Genomic DNA, 25,485 nt, shown 5'->3' with positions numbered 1-25,485 from the left:
GGAAATAATGAGAGAAAAAAAATCACAAGACTACAGTTTAAACATCACAGGAATAGTAGTTAATTATTCTGGACTGAATTTTACCACATGTCACAAGCTGGGAATGTTATAAGATAAAAACAGAAAATGTTGGAAACACTCAGCAAGTCAGGCAGCATCTGTAAAGAAAGGAATGCATTTTCTGTTTGTGATTCAGATTTCCTGCATCTGCGGTATTTTATTTTCTAGGAAGGTTATAATTGTGTGCAGTTCCATTCTTTCTGTGGACTGTAACTTTTGAGACATCAGAAAATTCATCTAAGGTATTTTGACCGATAACTGGAATTCATGGGAAAAATGTAGAGTTTAAAATATAGCTGCTTGTGCGCCATACATCGCCCAGTTCGCCACAGAGCATTTGCTTCACCTTGGCCACAGAGGGGGTGTCATATAAAAAGAAAACTCCATGCAGCTGCTGCCCCTTGTTCACTGATGCACCACAAGTTATATTTGCTGCAGCAAAATCAGGAAAAAAAAGCATTGCAGTAAAATGTATGCACTACAACATGGCGCAAATTCATTTTTGCTGCAAGGGAACATCAATGTAAGTGGTGAACTCCTACACAAGTATCCACTGAAACTTACTGAATATATTGGCCATGACAAAAATTAAGCATTATATTCTAATGTTAATGCAATTCGTCTCTTGTTCTACAGCCTGAATCTAACAACAGTGTATATTTAATTCCCCTCATCGAAGAGGAGTAAATTATGTGGCAACGTGTGATGTATTGAAGTGAATACAGTGGCAAGGCTTCTCTGTTGGATCTCCCGAGTTTCACTACATCTGCAAATAAACCAACACTCTGGTTCTTGAGGTGCAAAGTCCATTTGAATGGCGATCAAAACTGAACCCCAGTGGTATATCTTGTGTAAAATCCTAAAAACAGAACAATCTCTACTTCACAACTATATAGCATTACCTGCAGAACTGGAATCACAGGATATAAAGCTTCAATTAACTTGTTCCAGCTTAAAGCGCTCATTACCAGGCGTCCCTGCATTAAGTAAATGAGGATGTCCTTTGCAGCATTGTTCACCTGTAGGACAATAGAGGAACACGTGTTGTTAGCGATAATGAAAAAGTGATTCACACATTCTTGGCAAAACCACAAAAAACAAGATACGGTGAAATCAAAAGGATAGGTTTCAAGAAGGCTTTTGAGGGCAGGGAAAGTGGTAGCAAGGTGAAAGGGTTTAAGGTGGGCTTTCCAGAGCGTGGCATCAAGACAGTTGAAGGCTCTGCTGCAAAGATTGAATGGCAGGTGTGATACAAAGGAAGCCAAAGACAGAAGAAAGGGCACATGCTGGAACATAGACAAGTAAAGCTGTCAGCATACATGTGAAAGTGGATCCCATGCGGAATTACTTCCCTCCTACTCCTGCTCGAGTCTGACCCTCAACTATGAAGCACCTTTGGACATTTTCTTACGTTAAAGGTAATACAGGTAGACTATCCTTTATCCGAAAACCTCGGGACCAGCCGAGTTTCGGATAAAGGAGAATTTCGGATTTCGGAAGGTGGGTCGGCAGGGGTCCGCGGGGGGGGGGGGGGGGTCGGCGGGGGTCCGCGGGGGGGTCGGCGGGGGGTCGTGCGCACGACTTACGCTGACGCTCAGCGTAAGTCAGTCGGGGTCGGCGGTTGTCGGGGCTGGCGGGGTCGGCGGTTGTCGGGGCCGGCGGGGGGGGATCGGCGGTTGTCGGGGCCGGCGGGGTCCGCGGGGGGGTCGGCGGTTGTCGGGGCTGGCGGGGTCGGCGGTTGTCGGGGCCGGCGGGGTCCGCGGGGGGGGTCGGCGGGGGGTCGTGCGCACGACTTACCCTTTATCCGAACTTCCGAAACCGGAACCCTCTAAAAACCGAAGGTTTTTTCGTTCGTACGCACGACTTACGCTGAACGAAAAAACCTTCGGTTTTTAGAGGGTTTCGGTTTTCGGAAGTCCGGATAAAGGGTAGTCTACCTGTATATAAATGCAAGCTGTTGTAGACTGTTCCTCTTACAAATCAATTCCACGAAAAGATTGATAAATCAATAAATAATTGAAAACTGATTTCTGTCCTGGTTTGACTCCATAGTTTACTTCAGAAATACAAAGAAAAAATACTGCAAATGCAGGAAATATGAAATAAAAACAGAAAATACTGGAGAAAACACAGCAGATCCATTAGCATCTGAAAAGAAAAAAAGATAGACTAACATTGCCGAAATCTTAGGCCATCTTTTCTCTTTTCAGATGCTGACACACCTGCTGTGCATATATAGCATTTTCAGTTTTTACTTCAACAATAGCTTCGCTTCACCTTTTGACACAGGGTCACAAAATCATCAATAAATTAATCCTCTCTTCTCTAAAAACTAACTAATCAATTAAGAAATAATCTTCACATCTCCCTCCTGATTCCATCAATAATTAAGTATGTCGATGAGTTTAATGCTACCGCCCTTTACTTTCAATTGATTCTATAACCAATCAGTAAATAAAATATCCCTTAGTTCCAACAAAGAAGTATTTTCCCTAGTGAATAAATAAAAATTCTTCCTGGATTTGAATAAGTTATTAAATGTTTTAAATAAACAAATCAAAATTGTTGCTTGGCATCCTTGTATTTTATTGTTGTCACCTATCGTTATTTCTTTGATTTTTGTTTTCATTTCATGGACTACATACATTGTTGGTGCAATGTGTTTCACTTACTGTCACCTATATTTAATACATTTGTCATTTTCCTTTTTATTGTTGACAGACAATACAAGCAGTCATGAAAATCAGCTCTACATGGCTCGGATGATTAAGTAGAATAAATTGGCCAACAAAGAAATATTGATTCAGTTTTTATGTAATTTCCTGTTAAAGTTAAATTATTTTTCTTAGCAGCAGTCAGTCACCCTCAGCTTACTGCTCTTCCATTTCTCAACCCCTCCTGTCTCTACTTCGAGCTATACAGCCATTTATTACCTCATTGTCCAGTCCTTGGTCAGTATGTTTCCAGCCCAACAGGGAAGATAGCAGTGCTGGATCTGGTTCTGGGGAATGAAGTGGGGCAAGTGGAGCATGTTTCAATGGGAGAGCATTTGGGAAATAGTGATCACAATATCATGAGCTTTAGAGTAGTTATGGAAAAGTAGAAGGAACAATAAAACATTAAAATATTCAATTGGAGGGCTAATTTCAGTGAGTTGAAAGGGGATCTCGCCCAGGTGGATTGGAATGAAAGATTATCAGGAGATCGTTCAGGTACAGACTAGATACAGTCCCACGAGGGGAAAGGAAGGGCATCCAAAGCTAGAGCTCCCTGGATGACTAAAGATAAGAGGTTAAAATGAATAGAAAAAGGAAGCCTATGATAAATATCAGACTCATAATATAGTAGAGAACCAAGCTGAATACAGAAAGTACAGAGCAGAACTGAAAAAGGAAATAAGAGGGGCAAAGAGAATGTATGTAGATTAGCAGGTAACATAAAAAGGAACCCCAAAGTCTTTTATAAACACAGAAATAGTAAAAGGCTAGTCAAAGGAAGGGTGGGGCTGATTAGGGACCAAAAAGGGGACCTTCGTGTGGAGGCAGAGGGCATTGCTGAGGTACTAAATGAGTACTTTGTAGCTGTCTTCACTAAAGAGGATACTGCCAATGTAGCAGTAAAGGACGAGATAGTATAGAAATTGCATAGGATAAAAATAGATAAAGAGGGAGTACTTAAAAGGTTGGCAGCGCTCAAAGCAGAAAGGTCACCCGTTCTGGATGGGATGCATCCCAAGCTGCTGAGGGAAGCAAGGGGGGTGATAGCGGAGGCTCTGGTCACAATTATCCAATCCTCCTTAGATACAGGGATCGTGCCAGAGGACTGGAAATGTTATACCCCTGTTCAAAAAGGGAGAGGGGGATAAACCCGGCAACTACAGGCTAGTCAGCTTAACATCGGTGGAGGGGGAACTTCTAGAGACAATAATCAGACAAAATTAAATGTCACTTGGAAAAATATGGGTTAATAAATGACAGCTAGTATGGATTTGTTAAAGGCAAACCATGTTTGACTAACTTGATTGAATTCGTTGATGAAGTAACGGAGAAGGTTGATGAAAATAGTGCGATTGATGTTGTGTATATGGACTTTCAAAAGGTGTTTGACAAAGTACCACATAATAGACTCATTAGTAAAACCGAAGCCCGTGGGACTAAAGGGGTAGTGGCAGCGTGGATACAAAATTGGCTAAGGGAGAGAAAGCAGAGAGTAGTGGTGAACAGTTGTTTTACAGACTGGAGGGAAGTATTGAGTGAGAGTGGTGGTACCCAGAGGTCAGGATTAGCACCACTGCGTCTTTTGATATATTTTATTGACTTGGACTTGGGTATACAGGGCATAATTTCAAGGTTGGAGATGACACGAAACTCGGAAATGTAGTAAACAGATAGTAACAGGGATCAGAAGGACAAAGACAGACTTGCGAAATGGGCAGACACATGGCAGATGAAATTTAACACAGAAGTGTGATGTGATGCATTTTGGTGGGAAGAATGATGAGAGGCAATATAAACTAAATGATAAAATTTTTAAGTGGGTGTAGGAGCAGAGAGACCTGGGGGTGTACGCACACAAATCTTTGAAGGTGGCAGGACAAGCTGAGAAGGCTGTTAAAAATGCATATGGGATCTTTGGCTTTGTAAACTGCGACAGAGTACAAGAGCAAGGGAGTTATGCCAAACCTTTATAAATCACTGGTTAAGCCTCAGCTGGAGTATTGTGTCCAATTCTGGGCACCACATTTTAGGAAGGATGTCAATGTCTTAGAGAGGGTGCAGAGTAGATTTATTAGAATGGTAGCAGGGATGTGGGTCTTCAATTACATGGAGAGATTGTTCTCCTTAAGAGCAGAGAAAGTTAAGGGGAGATTTAATAGAGATGTTCAATAAATAAGGAGAAACTGTTTCCAGTGGCAGAAGGGTCGATAACCACAGGACACAGAGTTAAGGTCATTGGAAAAAGAACCAGGGGCGAGAGGAAGAGAAATTTTATGATCTGGAATGTACTGCCTGAAAGGGTGGTGGAAGCAGATTCAACAGTAACTTTCAGAAGGGAACTGGGTAAATAATTGAAGGAAAAATGTTCAGTGCTGCAGGGAAAGGGCAAGGGAGTGGGACTAATTGGACAGCTCTTTCAAAGAGCCAGCACAGGCACGATGGGCCGAATGTCCACCTTCTGTGCTTTATCATTCTATGAGTCCCCTCTTGTCACATCTTATTCCCCCACAATCAAAAAGCAACCCCACTAATTTTTATATAATCATTCAAAGATCTAAATAAGTACCTGTTCTATAGAGTCCTGTAGGCCAAATGTACATATTTCATACAGAACCCGAGGATGGAGAAGGAAATGAACACCTTGAGAAATTGATGATACTGCCTTGGTAACATTGTGGATTCCCAAGCAATCCTTCATAAGAAAAGGTAAATAAAAATCATTTGTGTTTCAAATAAAAGACCAATTCTACATAGCAATATTTGCTAGCCAATGGTATTCGAACAATATTCTTGAGAAAAATTAAATAGTCACGCATAAAATTACTGTACTACCTTTACGATAAAACCTTCTGATAGAACTGCACGCATCAGTAATAATAATCCATTATTTTTTGTGGCTTTAGGCTCATCTTATCTTACTTGCCTTAGAGTGGGTGCAAGAAGGTTCACTAGATTGATTCCTAGGATGACAACTTTGTCCTATGGGGAGAGATTGAGTAGAATGGGTCCATACTTGCTGGAGTTTAGAAGAATGAGAGGTGATCTCATTGAAACATACAAGATTCTGAGGAGGATTGACAAGGTAGAGGCTGAGAGGTTGTTTTCCCTGCCTGGAGAGTCTAGAACTAGGGGGCATAGTCTTAGGATAAGGGGTCAGCCATTTAAAACTGAGATGAGGAGGAATTTCCTCACTCAGAGGGTTGAGAATCTTTGGAATTTTCTACCCCAGTGGACTGTGGATGCTCAGTCGTTGAATATATTCAAGGCTGAGATTGCTAGATTTTTGGACTCTACAGGAATCAAGGGATGTGGAGATCAGGCGGGAAAGTGGAGTTGAGGTCGAAGATCAGCCACGATCATATTGAATGGCGGAGCAGGCTCGAAGGGCCGTATGGCCTACTCCTGCTTCTTATGTTAAGTTCTCAATGGTAGCACTCGCGCGCGAGTCAGAAGGCTTTGAGTTCATGCCCCACACCAGGACCTCACTAGGCTGACACTTCAATGCAGTACTGAGGAATGCTCTACTGTTGGAAATACCATCTTTCGGATGAGTCATAAGAACTGAGGCCCTGTCTCCGTGTTCAGGTGGACGCAAAATAAATCGTATTGCACTATTTCAGGAAGTGCAGGGGAGTTCTTACGGTTTCTGGGCCATCATTTAGCCCTCAAGCAACACCATCAAAAACACATTATTTGGTCATTCATCTCATTGCTGTTTGTAAGACTTTGCTGTGTGCAAATTGGCTCCATAACAGTAGTGACTACATTTCAAAAGGTAATTCACTGGCTGTGAATTCTTGAGATGTCCTGAAAGGTGTCAAGTTATTTCTTCATCTCAGCTTTGATTACTTCAGGATAGACGCATACTGAGCTCTCTTATTGATTCAGTGATTCTAATATCTCTCACTGGTTAAAAAAATGTTCTGAGGTACATGACAGCTCTTGGCTTCATTCTTCACAGCCAGCCCAGCAATGATACAAAAACACAGAGCGAAGTCTCAAATTATCTTCATAACAGACCAGCAGACTCTCTGTTCCTCAGTGCCCAGGCCTTCCGTCAGCAGCCTTTGTCATCCTTACCCCTCAGTCCTCGTCTCTCTTGCTGTCTGATGGGCACTAGTTCATTTGTGACATTCACTCTCTGCCCTGCCTTGGCCACCCGCCCCCCCCGCCTGCCCCTGTCTCCATCACAATTTGCCTGGCCTCATCTTCAGCCAATACACAACACCAGTGAAGATTACACAGAATTTTACAGCATAGAAACAGGTCATTCAGCCCAACAGGTCTATGTCAATGTATATGCTTCACATGAGGATCCTCCCACCTAACTTCATCTCATCCAATCAACATATCTATTACTTTCTCCCTCATGTACTTATCTAGCTTCCCCTTAAATGCATCTATAAAAGTGTAATCTACAGCTACTTAACAACAGAACAAAGTTGTTTTAGCTCACCTTCACAAGGTTTAAAGAGCAACGATAAGACTCGACTTTAATAACTGGCAAGGTATGAGACAAAAGTTTCAGGAACACTTTCTGACTCTCTCCTTGAAGTATTGGACTGGCCTGTGCAGATTTGGAACTGTGAAAAAAATAATACAAACAGCAATAATATTCTTCAGAGTTTCCCATACATGGTACATCACCTTTCTGGCCAGAATAAAACATGACAGCAACTGATATTTCAAAAGAAGCATTAAAAAAAGTATTAGTATAGGAAATTGTTTCAATATATATGCTTTCACCAAAGTTTTCCTAAATATTACTCCAAGAAAATATATCGGGCCATAATTTGCTGTGGCAGGTCATCTAACGGCATCTGCTGTGAGTTAGATTTGCCCATGCACATTTAGATTTTTTAATTTTTTGCGTGGCAAGTTGCTGTAAGTGCGAGCTGATAAGGTTGCATCGAGGGAAACATGGGACCTGAGTGAACAGGGCAAGCAACTGTGTATCTCCTTAACCAATCAGATTGAAGGGTTGTGAAATTAACAGCGCAACGACTGAGAAGGACATGTATGTTAGAGTGGGTGAATTCAATGTCAAATCAGGTACAGCAAGAGAAAGAAAGACTGACTGGATTAAGAGAGAGAGAAAACAAACAGACACAAAGGAAAAGTAAAAACTAATTTTAAAATTTAACATTTTTAAAATCCCCAATAATGATTAAAATCTGAAGGAATGAGACTCCATACTTGTAATAGTTAATTTTTGAGTGTCAAAGAGGTTGACTGGCAGTAATTAACATTTATCATGTCATTAAAAGGGTACTTAGACTGAAATGGACAAGACTTAACTTTTTGTGGCGAGTTTAGTTTGTATCTACCGTGCAAATACAGCAACTTCACGCCATTTAATACATTTCAATGGGGAAGCAGACAGCTAGATGTTGTTTTTGCAAAGCTAACGGTGGAGCGGCGCAACTCGGGCAATAACTTTTGGATATTTGAGTTTAACCGCGCACCTGCTCCTCGCCTGAAGCTGCTGTACCGTTTGCACATGAAAGGTGGCAAGTGCCATTAGCCTCACTGTTACTTTAGCAGCAAATTATGGCACAACATCTTTATATGCCTATTTTAATTGCAACATGGAAACTTTGTTATTTATACAAATATATACAATTGTGCAAAAGAATATATATTAGTTCAAAAGACACTCCTCTAGGTAACATTTCTGTTTTAGCCTCCAACATCACATTGTCCCTGAAAAAGCTTTAGAACCTTTAGTTCAATGAGATGTGGAATTATATTTGAATTTAATATAGAATATCTGAATAACTGAAACATTCAATTCTTATCAGCAAACTAAACTTGCCAGATTGTCACTGGAGAGGGCAGGAAGAGCGGGAGGTTGGGTTGTTCCACCACAGCTTTTGGTGGTCACATCATGTAGCATCACCAGGGGTCGACCTATCCTTTCAGCTGGGAGAATGGGCTTGTGAGTTTGAAGGCAATAAATTTGCAAAAATTGGGGCAAGGAACAAATCTATAGAGAGGTGAAAGGGTCTATTATGGTCATTTGAAGTTAAATCAATAATTACTGCCAAAAATGCATTAAAAATAAGAGCAAATTTATAATTAATTCATTCACTTCGGACAATAGATAATAACACTTTTTTTTTTTTTAAATGACAGTGCAAACTGTTTTGACACCTACAATGAAATAATAAAGTAGCCTAAAGGTCTGCATGTCTTAGGACAACCACACTCTGCACTGGAGAGCACCATCCCTTCAACTACTGTCAACAATTATGTGACCAAAACAAATCACATTCATTTTCAGTTTTGGCAAAACTTTGCTAAACTATTCCAAGAAGATGATTTTAACATATTCTATGAATCAAAGCGATCATTGCTTGCGTTCTATTGCTGAGAAACAGCATCCAGAAAAATGCCTTTATTTGTCTTCAGCGTAATCCTGCATCTAGGTTTATTAGGGGAGATGTGAAGTTGATGTGAGAAATCCCCACTCCTTACATTTCTGAGCAGATTTCAATAAATTTCTGGACCAGCTGTAGCTGCTGATGATAGGGAAGGCTGATCACAGCCTGGTCTGCTAACTCAATCAGGTCCAGAAGATTCCTTTCACCCTACAAAGAGAAAAATTCAATTAGGTCAAGAAGATACCTTTCACTTTCCAAAAACCATCACTATTCAACTATGGAAAACAAACAAAAAAAAGTTGCCAAACTATTACTTTGCATCACAAAAAAGTTGCTGCATTATTTCCACATGGCACTACTGTGACAGTGATGTGTAGGTGCTCTGGCTTCTCTCTGCCTCTCTAGTGCCAAAGATCCCTATTTTTAAAAAGCACTAGTGTATATAGCAGTCTGTGAACGTTGTAACATTTGCAAAAAAAATCTTATTTTAACATCAAGCCTAAACTGTTTTGAAAACATACAACTCTCACAGGTTTTTAATGACCTATAAACCTGGTGTGTTCAAAATGTGTCTGCTTGGTGCAAAAATAGTGGTTACAACTGATGTACGCTTTAAAAAAAAACGGTAATACTATAATTAGTATCAACATGCAATTCTTGTTTCATGGAGACTTTTTTTTATTTTGTTGCCATATAAATGGTTTTTTTTAAATGGAGTTTCATATACAGGAAGAATTCTGCTCAAAATCTAACCAAAGATTTACACTAATAAATGTTACTCCACAAATACATCAAGTAACTGCAAACATGCTGCATATGCCAAACAGTTATGAATAAAAATAGAAAAAAAGTTGCATATTTGCAATAAGTACACTTCAAATTGAATTTTTCATTAGCCACGCGCTTCTCTTTCTTTAAAATGGTCACACCCAAGGAGTCCCCCAGTGGAATGACAAATCAGTATTACATGTACCACAACAGAGAATTGCGAGAAACAGGTTTAGTGTTTATGGTTCACAAGCTAGGAATCACGGAAACCTCGGGAGAAAAATAGCAGAGGCTACTCTCCAATATTTCTGAAGCCAGAATGAATGACATTGGAAGATGCCTGGGAACATCTTCCTTGTGGGGAATGGTGATTGGTGCAAAAGGACATAAAGCATTTCTTTTTAATTACAATGAGAGGGCCTAAAGTTTAATATCTATACACTAATTAAATGGTTGAAAGTAACAGAGCTGCAAAAACACATTCAAGATGATATATTGTAGTGAGAGTCTATAAATTAATGCACTCTTTCAAGTATAGCAGTACCATGAAAATATTGCTCTGTGTGAAAAATAAGATTTTCTCTTGTATAAAAAAAAGTTAAATTCAACAAATGTTTTTAGATCTAATAAATAAAACAGTAGCAGTAAATACCTTTGCTTCAACCTCCTTGATAAAAGAACATGTATACTCCATCGAGTGTGCTACCTCTGTGGCTCTCTTATAGATGTTGTAGCTCTCTGGGCTGACCTGTTCTAAGTAGACAGTGATGGACTCGTGAATGCTGAGATAACTCAAATGGAATGAGACATCCAGAGACAGAAGATACAAAGCATTTCCAATGCTCTCTGGCAGAACTTCACTAGCCTACGAGAGAATTAAAAAAAATTAAAGTAAGTCACAAATATAATCATTTCCAGCAAGACATTAAAAATCTGGAACTTATATAGTTTATCGGGATGGACCCCAAGTGCAGTTTATTAACTCAGTGCTACATAAACACCTTCTAATCTGACTTTTATGGTCAATTTCACAAAACATAAAGCTGTTTGAGCTGCAGGTTTGATTCTGTGAAAGAACAAAATAATTACTTCCAGCAAAAACTACACTTTTAATTTAATTTAGTGTTTCAAATATCTTAGTGTCAGCTACAGCTCAGTGGGTAGCACTCTCGCCTCGGAGTCAGAAGGTTGTGGGTTCAAGTCCCACTCCAGAGACTTGAGCACAAAAAGCTAGGCTGACACTCCAGTGCAGTGCTGGGGGAGTGCTGCACTGTCGGAGGTGCCTTCTTTCGGATGAGCAGTTAAACTGAGGCCCTGTCTGCGCTCTCAGGTGGACATAAAAGATCCCATGGCACTATTTCAAAGCAGAGCAGGGGAGTTATCCCCGGTGTCCTGGCCAATATTTACCCCTCAATCAACATAACAAAAACAGATTACAGGAAACTTTGGTTTATCCGGAGGTTAATTGTCCGGAATGCTCGATCCACAGGCAAAAATCAGGAGCCGTTTTGTTAGGTTTTTTTTCTTCTCGTGGCTTTTTTTTCCAACAGTCAGGCTCTGCAAAGTCTCTCTGAAGCTGTTGCTAAGCTACAGAGACGCTTCCAAGGTACGGCCGACTGTTTAGAAGCTGTTGCTAAGCAACAGTGTTTGTTGCCAGATATGGAGCTGAAAAGCTCCGTATGCTTCAACATGAGCGCTGGTTTGTCCGGCAGTTTTGATGGAACGGCAACAGCTCGGTCCCGTCGGTGCCGGATATCACAAAGTTTCCTGTATCTGGTCATTATCACATTGCAGTTTGTGGGAGCTTGCTGTGCGCAAATTGGCTGCTGTGTTTCACTACGTTACAACAGTGAGTACACTTCAAAAGTACTTCATTGTCTGTAAAGCGCTTCCTGAGGCCGTGAAAGGTGTTATATAAATGCAAGTCTCTCTTATGCAAATATTAGCTGAATTGAGAGAGTAAATGCTTCCATTATGAGCCCTTTTTATTATACACATCCAGACATATATATATATATTTCCTCCACTGAATTGCCAAGTTATACTGAATGTTATAAATGGAAACATTTTCAGTATCCCAAGGCTAGAGAGAGAAAAAGACAATGAGCCAAGGTTCCTGCTCTGGTGATCCCTGCTGAAATGTACAGACAAACATCTGGTAAGGACAACCTTAGGCTTGATTGTGATGTTCCCCCAAGATGGAATAACCTGCTGACACCAATTGTTCCATTCATAATTGAAGTATGACCACTAAGATGTACGAGAATAGAGATTTGAGAGAACCAGGTTCAGCATTCATGGTTCACAAACCCGGAGTCAGGGAAGCCTTGAGCAAAATACCACAGCCTATTCTCCAAAATCTCCAGAGCCACTTTGAATGATTTCTCTTGGAACTATACCCCCAAATAATCTCTGTCGTCAGGACAGGAGCAGAGAAAATTTATGCTCCTCTGCCATGGTCCTTACAACATACTTCTGGGATTCTGCAATTCTATCGGTACATCCGAGAGCGGACCTGAATTAAAGCCGCGGCAGCGCGAGGCTCTGATTCAAAAACAACATCAAAGAGTGACGTCACAGGAGAGCAGGCAGGTGATTGGTTGGTGAGTATTACAGCTCTTTTTTGCTCTCTAAGTTAGGAAAGGGGGTTAAATTAAGAGCTGAGAAACTGTAACTTGCTAGTACTTATTAAATTAATAACAAACTAAATAAAATAATCAAACAATAAAACTAAAATATCGATTGAATCAAATCTTTAACTAATTAGTAAAACAAGGTTAGAGATGGCAGGGCAGGTGGTGTGTCGTAACTGCAGCATGTGGGAGTCTGTGGAGAGCATCGCGATCTCAAGCAACCACATCTTCAGTAAGTGTCTGCAACTCAAGGGACTTCAGCTCAGAATTATTGAGCTGGAGTATGAACTGCAGACACTGCAATGCATCAGGCAGGGGAGAGTTACCTGGACACTTTGTTCCAGGAGTCAGTCACACCCTTTAGAAAAAGTAGTACTTTAGAGTTCGTCAGTGGTCAGGGACAGGAGGGTGTGACTGCGAGTCAGGAAGGCATGGGGACCCAGGATTAATAGTGATGGAGGAGCCTCAGCCCTGGACCTTGTCCAACAGGTACGAGGTACTTTCCACCTGTATGGATGAGGAAAAGGACTGCAGGGAGGATGGGCAAACTGACCACGGCACTGTGGTACAGGGGACCATCCAAGCGGGGGGGAGAAGGAAGGAGTGCGGTAGCAGTAGGGGACAATATAGTCAAGGGGATAGATACTGCTCTCTGCAGCTGCGAAAGAGAGTCCCGAAGGCTGCGTTACCTGCCCGGTGCCAGGGTTAAGGATATCTCCTCGCAGCTGGAGAAGAACTTGGAGTGGGAGGGGAGGATCCAGTTGTTGTGGTCCATGTAGGAACCAACGACATAGGTAGAACTAAGGATGAGGTTCTGCTGAGGGAGTTGGAGGAGCTAGGGTCTAAATTAATAAGCAGAATCACAAGGGTAATTATCTCTGGATTACTACCTGAGCCACGCACAAATTGGCATAGGGTCAAGCAGATCAGAGAGTTAAATGCGTGGCTCAAAGAGTGGTGTGGGAAAAAGGGGTTTAAATTCATGGGGCACTGGCACCAGTACTGGGGAAAGAGGGAGCTGGTCCATTGAGGTGGGCTCCACTTAAACTGGGCTGGGACCAGCGTCCTGGGGAGGGGAAATTTAGAAATCTAAAGAGAAAGGTCATGGCAATAGAGCAGTGTAGCGATTTGGGTAAAAATAAGCAGAGTGCGACAGGAAGGGACACAGAGTTTAATGGCAGCAGTGCAGCAGAGAATAAGGTCAAAGCAGGGAATAATGGTAAAACATTTAAATTAAAGGCTCTTTATCTGAATGCACAAAGCATTTGTAACAAGATAGACAAACTAGTGGCACAAATAGAGATAAATGGGTTTGATCTAATAGCCATTACAGAGACATGGTTGCAAGGTGGCCAAGGTTGGGAACTAAATGTTCCAGGGTACTTGATGTTTCGAAAAGACAGACAGAATGGAAAAGGAGGGGGAGTAGCCCTGATAATAAAGGATGACATAAGGACAGTAGCGAGACAGGATCTCGGCTCGGAAGATCAGGAAGTAGAATCAGTATGGGTGGAGATAAGGAATAACAAGGGGCAGAAAACACTGGTAGGAGTAGTATATAGGCCCCCTAACAATCGCTATACCGTTGGATAGAATATTAATCAAGAAATAGTAGGAGCTTGCAACAAAGGTATTGCAATAATCTTGAGGGACTTTAATCTTCATATAGACTGGACAAATCAAATTGGCAAAGGAAGTCTGGAGGACGAGTTCCTGGAATGCATTCGGGACAGTTTACTAGAACAATATGTCACGGAACCAACCTGGAACAGGCTATTTTAGATCTTGTATTGTGTAATGAGACAGGGTTAATTAGCAATCTCATAGTAAAGGATCCTCTGGGGCAGAGTGATCATATGATGATAACATTTCACATTAATTTTGAGAGTGACTTCCCTAAGTCCGAAACTAGAGTCTTAAACTTAAATAAAGCCAATTACATAGGTATGAGGGGCGAGTTGGCCAAGGTAGATTGGAAAAATAGATTAAAGCGTATGGCAGTAGATAAGCAGTGACTAGCACTTAAAGAAATATTTCATAATTATCAACAAAAAGACATTCCACTGAGAAACAAAAACTCTACGGGAAAAGTGATCCAACCGTAACTAACTAAAGAAGTTAAGAATAGCATTAGATTGAAAGAAGAAGCTTATAATGTTGCAAAGAATAATAGTAAGCCTGAGGATTGGAAGAGTTTTAAAAACCAGCAAAGGTTGACCATAAAATTGATAAAAAGGGAAAAAATAGAATGAGAGAAAACTAGCAAGAAATATGAAAGCAGATTGTAAGAGTTTCTACAAGTATGTAAAAAGGAAAAGAGTAGCAAACGTTGGTCCCTTAAGAGGTTGAGACAGGAGAAATTTTTATGGGGAATAAGGAAATGGCAGAAACGTTAAATAAATAGTTTGTATCTGTCTTCAGAGTAGAAGACACAAAAAGCATACCAAAAATGGTGGGGAGCCAAGGGTCTAATGAGGGTGAGGAACTTAATGTAATTAATATAAAGAGAGAAAAAGTACGAGAGAAACGAATGGGACCAAAAGCTGACAAATCCCCTGGACCCGACGGCTTACACCCTAGGGCCTAGAAATTCAGTTTTGCCAGTTTTGGGGCGCTAACGTTAGCGCCCGCCCCAAAGTTGCGCCCCCTTCGCCGAAATTCAGTTGCTTCGCCCTAAGAGGTTGCTGGAGCGCTAAAAGAGGCGTTACACGACTATCTTTAGGCGCTAAGCCGGCGGTGCAGAGGGATAGCGCCGAGGCGGGGCGCAGCGCGGGTGCGGTCATTTTTTGATTGACAGCAGACCCCGTGGCGCCGGCCAGCTCTTAAAGGGGGAAGGGACGATTTGGTCTGCTGCCACGCCCTGCACACTGCAGCTTTCAAACTAGGCCTCAACACTGCTGCTGAGCCCAAGGAGCCATGGCAACGCATGAGAAGGCCCGTGAGCGTGCCCTGCGCTTCTCAGAGCGTGATCTGGATATCATGCTGACAGCATTGGAGAAGAGGCGCAGGATCTTGTTCCCAGACACTGGCAGGAATCCCACCCACCGCGTCTACACCAAAGCCTGGAGGGAGATCGCCACCAGGGTGTCGTCCTACGGCGATGCCCCCAGGGACAAGGTGCAATGTCGGAAGAAATACAATGACCTGACCAGGATTGTCAGGGTGAGTACCCTTTCCACTCTCCTCCTCATTCTTGCATGTACACCTGACATGATGGGCAAAGGGACCTGAAAGGCCTAATGGGCAGCCCTCAGCCAGCAGCTTTGGGACAGTCATGAGCATCAATTGCACATTCTGCACTTTACACACTGGCCAAGCTATTCCACCATGAGAGGCAGTGCACACTAGATCAGGGCTACACACTGGCCAAGCTATTCCACCATGGGAGGCAGTGCACACTACGTCACGGCTACACACCGTACTTAGAGCCCGTCCTTTCTCTTGCAGGCTAAACTTGCGAATAATCGCAAGCGCCGCGACATCACTGGGGGAGGCCGCGCCAAGTTCCAGAAGCTCACTCCCCTGGAGGAGCACGTGAGTGGCCTCATGGGAGGCCGCGTGATTGTGCCCAGAGCGTGCGGAGAAGCCGACCCTCCGCTGCCCGGCAATGGTAAGGACCTCGCCTTTTGGCCCTTTCTCGTCGCACTTGCGCATCCGAGCTACCTCCTTTGCCACTGTGCCACCAATGCGCTGAATGCCACCAGTCATGACTCCCTCGCTGACGCCCTCTCCTCACTCTGAAGCTACTCTTGTGCCTTCCTGCTTTCAGCTGGTGACGAAGAGCTCCCTGAAGCTGCCAGTGACAGCCCCTCCGAACAGGAGGAGGAGGAGGAGGAAGAGCAACCCGGACCATCAGGGGAGGACTCAGGTCCCGCAGCAGAGGGCGAAGTGTTGGACACGTCTTCCCTGGACGAGAGCCTGGAGCAACTTTCGGAGGGGAGTGCAGCTGCTGGGACCAGTGGCGTCCAGCCACCCAGGAGGGCTGCGGGTGGGCCGCGGCCTTCCCCCCAGAGGGGGGAAGGATCGGAGGGGAGTGCAGTTGCTGCGGACATTCGGCGCCAGCAACGTGCCAAGGGTCGCCTAGCTCGGACCCCTGCTCCCCAGCGGGAGAGTCCCACCTCCAGTCCGGCCACCTTCACCTCGGAGGAGGCGCGCCAGCTGGACAAAATGGCCGAGGATTCGGACCGCTGCCACACAGAGCTCATGCAGGTGGTGGACGGATGCCTGAGGCCATCGAGTCGCTGGCGACCAGTGTGCGGGAGTTTGGGGCATCAAATGCCGAGAGTGGCCGGATGATGATGGAGGTAGTGGAACGGATGCCTCCGGCGATGGAGTCGCTGGCTGATGCCGTCAAGTCAGTGGCGGATGTGATGCGGGCGCAGACCAGGGCAACAGGGGCACTCACTGCTGCCACACGCGCTGCCTCAGCCAGGCATCGCCAGGACACCCGCCGCGCTGCAGCAGCACAGCAATCCGCCCTTCGGCTGATTGGTGCAGATCGTGCAGTGCGTGCCCGGGCGAGTGCCAGCGTGCGACATCACCAGCCAGCGCCTCCAATACGCCAGCTTGCCCACATTGCGCCATCCGTCGCCGCCACTCCCCCAGTGGAGTGTCAACGGCAAGCGGCTGGAGCTGATGGTGGGCATGCACATGTGCGCCAATCAACAGCCGGCCCCTCGAGGCCCAAAGCCCGTGTAGGCCGCCCCCCAAGGCCATCTGGCGGAAGGACATCTGACCCTCAGGCGCCTTCCCCCAGCCTCGCAGCAGCCACTGGGCAGAGCTTGCGGAGGAGCAGCAGGCCGGGCAGGGGCGCCAAAAGGCTGGACAAGGTCTCGCCCTCGCGGGCCACTAAGTAGAGGGTGTGGCCAGCTTTCATTTTATATGGCGGTGGACATCTTTATTTTGCCCATGGTTGTTTTGTTTATGGGTATGTTTTTTGCGTTAAGGCCGAGGTTGAGGCCTGGTTTGTTCAAATGTGGAGTTACTCCTCCCCAGGTTGTGGGAGTGAGTCGTTTGTTGCACTTTTTGTGGGGCCGTTGATTGTTTTTGGGATTCATGTGGGAAGGGGTTTCATTTTTGTCAAATATAAATTTATCTTTATTCAGACAGTGCCCATGGTTGTTCTTGTTAGTTTTTGTTGCCTTCGCCGGCTGAGGGCTTGCGGAGCGGCTGCATTCATCTTGCTTCATGGCCACAAGGCATTCCCTGACAGGGGGCTTAGAAGTTACGTTCAATAAGCTGGCGACGGACGGCCCTTGGAACTTGTCGCTCCCTCCTGGGAACGTACTCCTCCTCCTCCTCCTCCTGAGGTGGTGGTCCAACGTCAGGTGGCAGTGCCTGAATCCTGCGGAGAGCCAGGTTGTGTAGCATGCAGCAAACTACGACAAATTGGGAGACCCGGTGCGGCGAATACTGCAGAGATCCGCCGGAACGATCAAGGCAGCGGAACCGCTGCTTGAGGACCCCAATAGTTTGCTCGATGATGTTTCTGCTCCTTTGATGGCTCTCGTTGTATGCCTCTTCAGCAGCGGTCCTGGGCGCGCGGAGCGGGGTCATGAGCCAGGTACACAAAGGATAGCCTTTGTCCCCGAGTAGCCATCCTCTTGGGGGAGGCTGTGCCTCGAACATGTCATGCACAGTACTCTGCCGCAGGATAAAGGCATCGTGGCAGCTGCCTGGAAAGCAGGCATTGACAGCCAGGATGCGCTGCTTGTGGTCACACACCAGCTGCACATTGAGAGAATGGTAGCCCTTCCGGTTGCGATACTGCTCGCCATGCTCCAGAGGTGCCCGCAAAGCCACATGCGTACAGTCAATGGCGCCCTGCACCAAGGGGAAGGCCGCGAGTCTTGCAAATCCCACTGCACGCTGATGCTGGCTCTCCAGGGCCATGGGGAAGGAGATGAATTGGCGTCTCCTTCTGAAAAGGGCATCGGTCACCTGGCGGATGCAGCGATGCACGCCGAACTGGGATATGTTAGCTATGTCCCCAACAGCGGATTGGAAGGAGCCGGTGGCATAGAAGTTCAATGCCACCGTCACCTTCACTTCCACCGACAGAGACGTCCTGCACCTGAGCTTTGGACGCAGATCTCTGCGAAGCAGGTGGCAGATCTCTGCAACCACCTCCTTTCGGAATCTCAGCCTTCTTACACATCGCGTGCCACTCATGGTGAGGTAGGAGCGCTGCTGGCAGTATACCCTGACTGGGTAAGGCCTATGTTGCCGACGCCTGTTGCCCCCTCTGCCTCTAGCCAGGGCTGCCCCTCTGACCCCGCGTCTGCGAGCCCTACGCACATGGCGCTGAAACTCCGCGTTGGCACCCCATGCAACCCCCATCAAATGCTGGCAAACAGTCAAATTTCCAACAGGGCACTTGCAGCGCTTTGGCCTGAGTCCAAAAATACCTGAGCTATTGCTGCACGAAACCAGTTAGCTCTCCTCCTTGTTGTGTGTCCAGAAATCCGTTGCACAAGAGTGTTTGCTGCAAAATGGCTGCCCTTTATACTGCAGGGTACGTGCCCTTTAATTTGCGCTCCCCGGGGCCCGCGTCGGCTGTGTTGCGTTCCATTTTACAAACGCTCTGGCCGCCAGCCGCACAATGGGGCGGTCCGACTGAAGTTTGGAATCGGGGCGCGCAAAGGGCGTTGCACGAGGATGTGACGTCATTTTCTGCGCGCGCAGCCGGGCGGGCGCTAAACTTTGCGCCGGCGCTAAGGGTCAACTTAATTTGGGGCGAGGCGCAAACTGCGCTGCGCCCGGGCGCTACACGCATAGCGCCCGAAATTCACTTCTCTTAAGGCGCTAACTGCTGGCGCAACCAACTGAAATTCTAGGCCTAGGGTTCTAAAAGAGGTGGCTGAAGAGATAGTGGATGCATTGGTTTTAATCTTCCAAAATTCTCTAGATTCTAGAATGGTCCCAGCGGATTGGAAGGTCGCAAATATAACACCGCTATTCAAGAAAGGAGGGAGAAAAAAAACTGAACTACAGGCCAGTTAGCCTGACATCAGTCGTCGGGAAAATGCTGGAATCCATTGTTAAAGAAGTGGTATCAGGGCACTTAGAAAATCATAACATGATTAAGCAGAGTCAACATGGTTTTATGAAAGGGAAATTGTGTTTGACAAATTTATTATTTTGAGGATGTAACTAGCAGGGTAGATGATAAAGGGGAACCAGTGGATGTAGTATATTTGGATTTCCAAAAGGTATTCGATAAGGTGCCACATAAAAGGTTATTACACAAGATTAGGGCTCATGGGGTTGGGGGTAATACAGGTTGAGCGTCCAAAATCCAATATTCCAGAATCCAGAATATTCTGGAATCCAGACTCCGGGACGATTGGTGGCAGGGTCGTCTGGAATCCGTAAAATGTTCCGGAATCCGGACACCCTGTCAAACCGCAACCTGGGCCCAGGCATTTCCGGACTCGGAACGTGCTTCTGATGTCCGAAGTCCGGAAACGCCCGAGCCCAGGTTGCGATATTTCCGGACTTCGGACATCAGAAACACGTTCCGAAGTCCGGAAAAACACGAAAATCGGCTCGGCCTCGGTCCCGAGGTTGCCGGATTCGGGACGCTCAACCTGTATAATAGAATGGATAGAGGATTGGTTAAGGGACAGAAAACAGAGAGTAGGGATAAATGGATCTTTTTCAGGTTGGCAGGCTGTAACTAGTGGGGTGCCGCAAGGATCAGTGTTGGGGCCTCAGCTATTTACAAATTATATTAATAACCTAGATGAAGAGACCGAGTGTAATGTATCCAAGTTTGCTGATGATACAAAGCTAGGTGGGACAGTAAGCTGTGAGGAGAACACAGAGTCTGCAAAGGGATATAGATAGACTAAGTGAGTGGGCAGTAAGGTGGCAGATGGAGTATAATGTAGGGAAATGTGAGGTTATTCACTTTGGTAGGAAGAATAGAAAAACAGAATATTTTTAAATGGTGAGAAACTTTCAAATGTTGGTGTTCAGAGAGATTTGGGTGTCCTTGTGCAAGAAACACAGAAAGCTAGCATGCAGGTGCAGCAAGCAATAAGGAAGGCAAATGGCATATTGGCCTTTATTGCAAGGGGGTTGGAGTATAAGAGTAAGGAAGTCTTGCTACAATTGTACAGGGCCTTGGTGAGGCCACACCTGGAGTACTGTGCACAGTTCTGGTCTCCTTATCTAAGGAAGGATATACTTGCCTTGGAGGCGGTGCAATGAAGGTTCACTAGATTGATTCCTGGGATGAGAGGGCTGTCCTATGATGAGAGATTGTGTAGAATGGGCCTATACTCTCTGGAGTTTAGAAGAATGAGAGGTGATCTCATTGAAACATACAAGATTCTGAAGGAGATTGTCAGGATAGATGCTGAGAGATTGTTTCCCCTGGCTGGAGTGTCTAGAACTAGGGGGCATAGTCTCAGGATAAGGGGTAGGCCATTTAAGACTGAGATGAGGAGGAATTTCTTCACTCAGAGGGTTGTGAATCTTTGGAATTCTCTGCCCCAGAGGGCTGTGAATGCGGAGTCTTTGAGTATATTCAAGGCTGAGATAGATAGATTTTTGGGCTCTAGGGGAATCAAGGGATATGGAGATCGGGCGGGAAAGTGGAGTTGAGGTCGATGATCAGCCATGATCTTATTGAATGGTTCGAGGGGCCATATGGCCTACTCCTGCTCTTATTTCTTATGTTCTTACATGTGGGAAGGAGCATAATATGAGCAGAGGTTTATCTTAACTCTAATTTATCACAGATGAAGATGACTTTAGGAAGCCCTCTTGTGCCCAACTATCAGTGTTTTCATCTCCCTAATTCAGGTGGCTCCAGTGTTATTTCCAACACTATCTGTAATGCCAATCTCCATGAAATGAATGGAGCTGCTCCAGATTGCACACAGGCCCTTCTTATAATGGACACCACAAAACAACTTAGAAGGAAGACGACACAAAATGGTTGGTTTCTTTAAGATAGAAAATTCAAAGATATTCTCTGTCAAGTAGCATATATTTTCACAACTACATACTTTAAGACAAATTGGGAAGTACTTTGAATAGTAATTACTCCCAAACTTTGCTTCCCCCTTTAAACAACCATGAATCACAGCATCACAGAAAATACATCAGGTTCAATTCGATCAGTGGTTTACAAACTGAGGAACTCAGACCTTTGAGGGTTCACGAGGGATATACAATGTCAAAATGTAAAATCTTGATTTTGGCCAGTGCACAAGTAATTCCGACAGATTAGCAGTCCTTGTTTAGATTGCCTGATTCAAGACGGTAACCAGGAGGAGCTAACCTATGCGATTTAAACTTTAAGCCTCATTTATCACGAACATTCACTGGAGGCATCACATTGTCATTTTATTCAAGTCTCAGTCTCAGCTCAGTGAGCTTGGTTTTTGGTAGCAGGCATTATTTCTTAAAACATACACATAATGATGCCGTGCTCAGTTTCTAAATGTTGAGGATGAGCTTTGAATCATCTAGTTGATGACTGCACTGCAAATGGAGGCGTGTGCAGTGAAGCAAGGGCATTCATCCCACTAACAATGTGCTGGAGTGTCAACGGAACTTCAGACTGAAGAGGTAAGCTTCTTGAGAATTCTGTATTGTTTCAAGTTCTCATAAAATAAATTTTCTGCAGTGAGTGATATGATGTCCACCTTTGAGTTCCTGACCCTGTTTCTTGGCTGTTTTACAGGGAAAGGTTGTGTCAGTATTTCCAAAAGTTCACTCAGAGGAAAGTTTGTGAATTAGTATGAGCAAACTCACATTTTGCCCCATGTCCCATACACAGACCAAGACTAAATGGGAACAATACAGACTGCATTTTCCAAACCATCTTTGTGAATTACACCACAATCGTGGTCACGTCTGTAACCCTCAGGGCAATAGCTTGTCAATGTTAAGCGAAGGAAATCCCTTCAAAATTCTCATCAACTGATATTGCCTTGCTCAGCTAGCCATTTCTATTGCATGTTCCAGTGCCTGCACTCAGTGCATTGCTATGTCAGGCACTTTACATGATGAATGACTGGCTTAGATGGCAATATTATAAGAGAGCAAGCAGGAAATCACAGAAGTAAAAAAAAAAAGTTACCAGTATACCCCAGAGATAAGGATCAATATTTCAATTATTAATATACCGAGCCACTAGTAACTATGATAGCCCTCAACCATAGTCATTTAGAACACAAAAATATACACACAGATGTAAATATAGGTAAATGTAAACAAGGTCCAGTCTTTGAATCTCGTGGAAATAACTGCCAATTATTACCCATTAAGACCCTGATTGTTCTGTAAAATGCACAAGATCATCATCTCACCTTCTCCACAGGGAGGACTATTTGTAGCAGACGTACAGTGAATAATGCAATGCTGACAAATGCCATTCGGTGGTGCACTATAGTAGCTTCTGACTGCTCTGCAGTAATGCTGGTATTGTGATAGCCAAGAGTTTCCCCTAGAGCATCCAAGCTTGCGATCAGGTTTTCCCTCTGTAAATAGCAGGGTTAAAAAACATTATAGCAGCTCATTTGAAATACCATAAATCAATAACGCTGGCTTTAACTTAACTTAAAACAAAATCTAATAATGTACAGATATCAATGTGTCCTAGAAGAGAAACTGCCAATTAAACATTCAATAACAAAAATAATTTAAATAACTGTTCAAAAACATGCATTACTCTGAAAGCAAGAACATAAAGAGTCACAGGTGAGAAAAGGCCATTTGGTCTATTGAAGTTCATTCTTTCATACTTCAACTTACCCAACCTACCAATAGACTGCACTTTGAACTGGACTCCTAAATAGCTTTGCTCTTCTACAGTTTTGAGTTTCTCACCATTCAGAAATTATTCTGATTTATCTTTCTTGGGTCCAAAGTGGATGACCTCACATTTGCCCGCATTGAACTCCATTTGCAATAGTTTTACCCACACACTTAATCTGTCTATGTCCCGTTGCAACTTCCTGCTCCCATCTGTAATACTTACTGTCCCTCCTAACTTAATCTCATCTGTAAACTTGGATGAAGAGTAGAAAGTTGTATATCCAAGTCATTAATAAATATGGTGAAAAGTTGAGGCCCCAGTACAGATTCCCGAGGAACATCACTTGTGACATCCAGTCAGAGTCCCTATCCTTTATCCCCATTCTCCCAACCAATTTCCAACCGAAGCCAAAAGGCTACCTTCAATTCAGTGCACTCTCATTTTTGCTAATAATCTCTTGTGGAACCTTAGCAAATGCTTTCTGGAAATCCATATAGATAATATCCACAGTCACTCCCTTATCTATCTCATCAGTGATCTCCTCAAAAAATTCAACTAGGTACAGGCAGCAGAATTTTGAATGAGCTGAAGATCATGGATGGTGGAGGATGGGAGGCCAGGCAATACCGTTTGGTAATATTCAAGCCTGGAGGTGACAAAGGAAGGGCCAATAGTTTCAACTGCAGATAGGCTGCGGCAGGAGCAAAGGCGGGCAATGTTGCGTAGATGGAAATGTACGGTCTTTGTGATGTAGCGTATATGGGCCAGAAGCTCCGTTTGGGGTCAAATGGGACATTGAGATTGGGAACAGTCTGAGACAATGGCTGGGGAGAGGAATGGAATTGATGGCAAGAGTACAGAGTTTGTGGCGGGGGTGAAGACGATGGCCTCAGTTTTCCCAATGTTTAATTGGAGGATATTAGCAGCTCACCAACAACTGGATATCGGACAAGCATTCTAACAGCACAGAGGCAGTGAAGGGGTCGAGAGAGGTGGTGGATAAAGAGAGCTGGGTGTCATCGGCATACATCTGGAAGCAGACCCATATCTGCTGTTTACGTGTAGATGAGCAAGAGGAGGCGGCTGAGGCGAGATCCTTGTAGGAATCTGGAAGTAATGGTGGAGAGTGAGAAGAGAAGCCATTGCTGGAGCTACTTTGGCTTTGATCGGATAGGCAAGAGTGAAACTAAGTGAGCGCCATCTCACTAAGTCGGACAATGGATATATGGTAAAATAAATGTGAAAACATTTCTTCCCTCAAAGGGCGATACATCTTTGGAATAATCTGCTCGGTAAGGTAATAGTCAAAGCCACTAGTTCAAAGCTCCGGCACGGCAAGAGAGCCCCAGGTGGGTAGAGGAAACGCTTCAAGGACACCCTCAAAGCCTCCTTGAAAAAGTGCAACATCCCCACCGACACCTGGGAATCCCTGGCCCAAGACCGCTCAAAGTGGAGGAGAAGCATCCGGGAAGGCACCGAACACCTCGAGTCTCTTCGCCGGGAGCAAGCGGAAGCCAAGCGCAGGCAGCGCAAGGAGCACACGTCAACCCAAGCACCCCACCCACCCGCCCCTTCAACCACCGTCTGCCCCACCTGTGACAGAGACTGTAGGTCCCGCATTGGACTCATCAGTCACCTGCGAACTCATTTTTAATGTGGAAGCAAGTCATCCTCGGTTCCGAGGGACTGCCTAAGAAGGAGAAGGAGGAGTTCAAATCATTAAAAGCCAGTAGACAGGTACAAAAATTAATCAAAAAGGCTACTGGAATGTTGGCCTCCACCTCAAGGGGGCTGGAATACAAAGGGGAGGAAGTGATGCTTCAGTTCTATCGAGCTTTGGTCAAACTCCATCTGGAGTACTGCGTTCAGCTTTGGGCACCACACCTCAGGAAAGATATACTGGCTTTGGAGCGGGTGCAGCACAGATTCACCAAAATGATACCGGGGCTTAGAGGGTTAAATTATGAGGCCAGGTTGCATAAACTTGGCTTGTATTCCCTGAAGTGTGGTCTGATTGAATGTTAAATGGATTTGATAGGGTAGATATGGAGAAACTATTTCCACTGGTGGGGGAAATCAAGAACGAGGGGACATAATCTTAAATTTAGAGCTGGGCCATTCAGGAGCGAAATCAGGAAGCACTTTTTCCA

General features: G+C 44.6%; 1 protein-coding gene across 1 annotated transcript in view; it reads right to left on the bottom strand.

Annotated features, from left to right (window-relative positions):
• The window catches only part of rttn (rotatin), a 283,502-nt gene that overhangs the window by 210,633 nt on the left and 47,384 nt on the right, over positions 1-25,485 (bottom strand). The window contains exons 11-16 of the mRNA XM_085993987.1: positions 22,887-23,057; positions 10,581-10,793; positions 9,255-9,367; positions 7,234-7,360; positions 5,344-5,469; positions 963-1,079 (exon numbers count right to left, since the gene is read on the bottom strand). Coding sequence (XP_085850113.1) covers positions 963-1,079; positions 5,344-5,469; positions 7,234-7,360; positions 9,255-9,367; positions 10,581-10,793; positions 22,887-23,057 — 867 coding nt within the window. The remainder of the gene's footprint in view (positions 1-962; positions 1,080-5,343; positions 5,470-7,233; positions 7,361-9,254; positions 9,368-10,580; positions 10,794-22,886; positions 23,058-25,485) is intronic.

This window comes from Somniosus microcephalus, chromosome 7, assembly GCF_052327205.1.
Source record: "Somniosus microcephalus isolate GS21.2 chromosome 7, FLI_Smic_1.0, whole genome shotgun sequence".
Classification (NCBI taxonomy): Eukaryota; Metazoa; Chordata; class Chondrichthyes; order Squaliformes; family Somniosidae; genus Somniosus; species Somniosus microcephalus.
The sequence above is the reverse complement of the archived record's forward strand: the minus strand, read 5'-3'. Positions and strand labels throughout refer to the sequence as shown.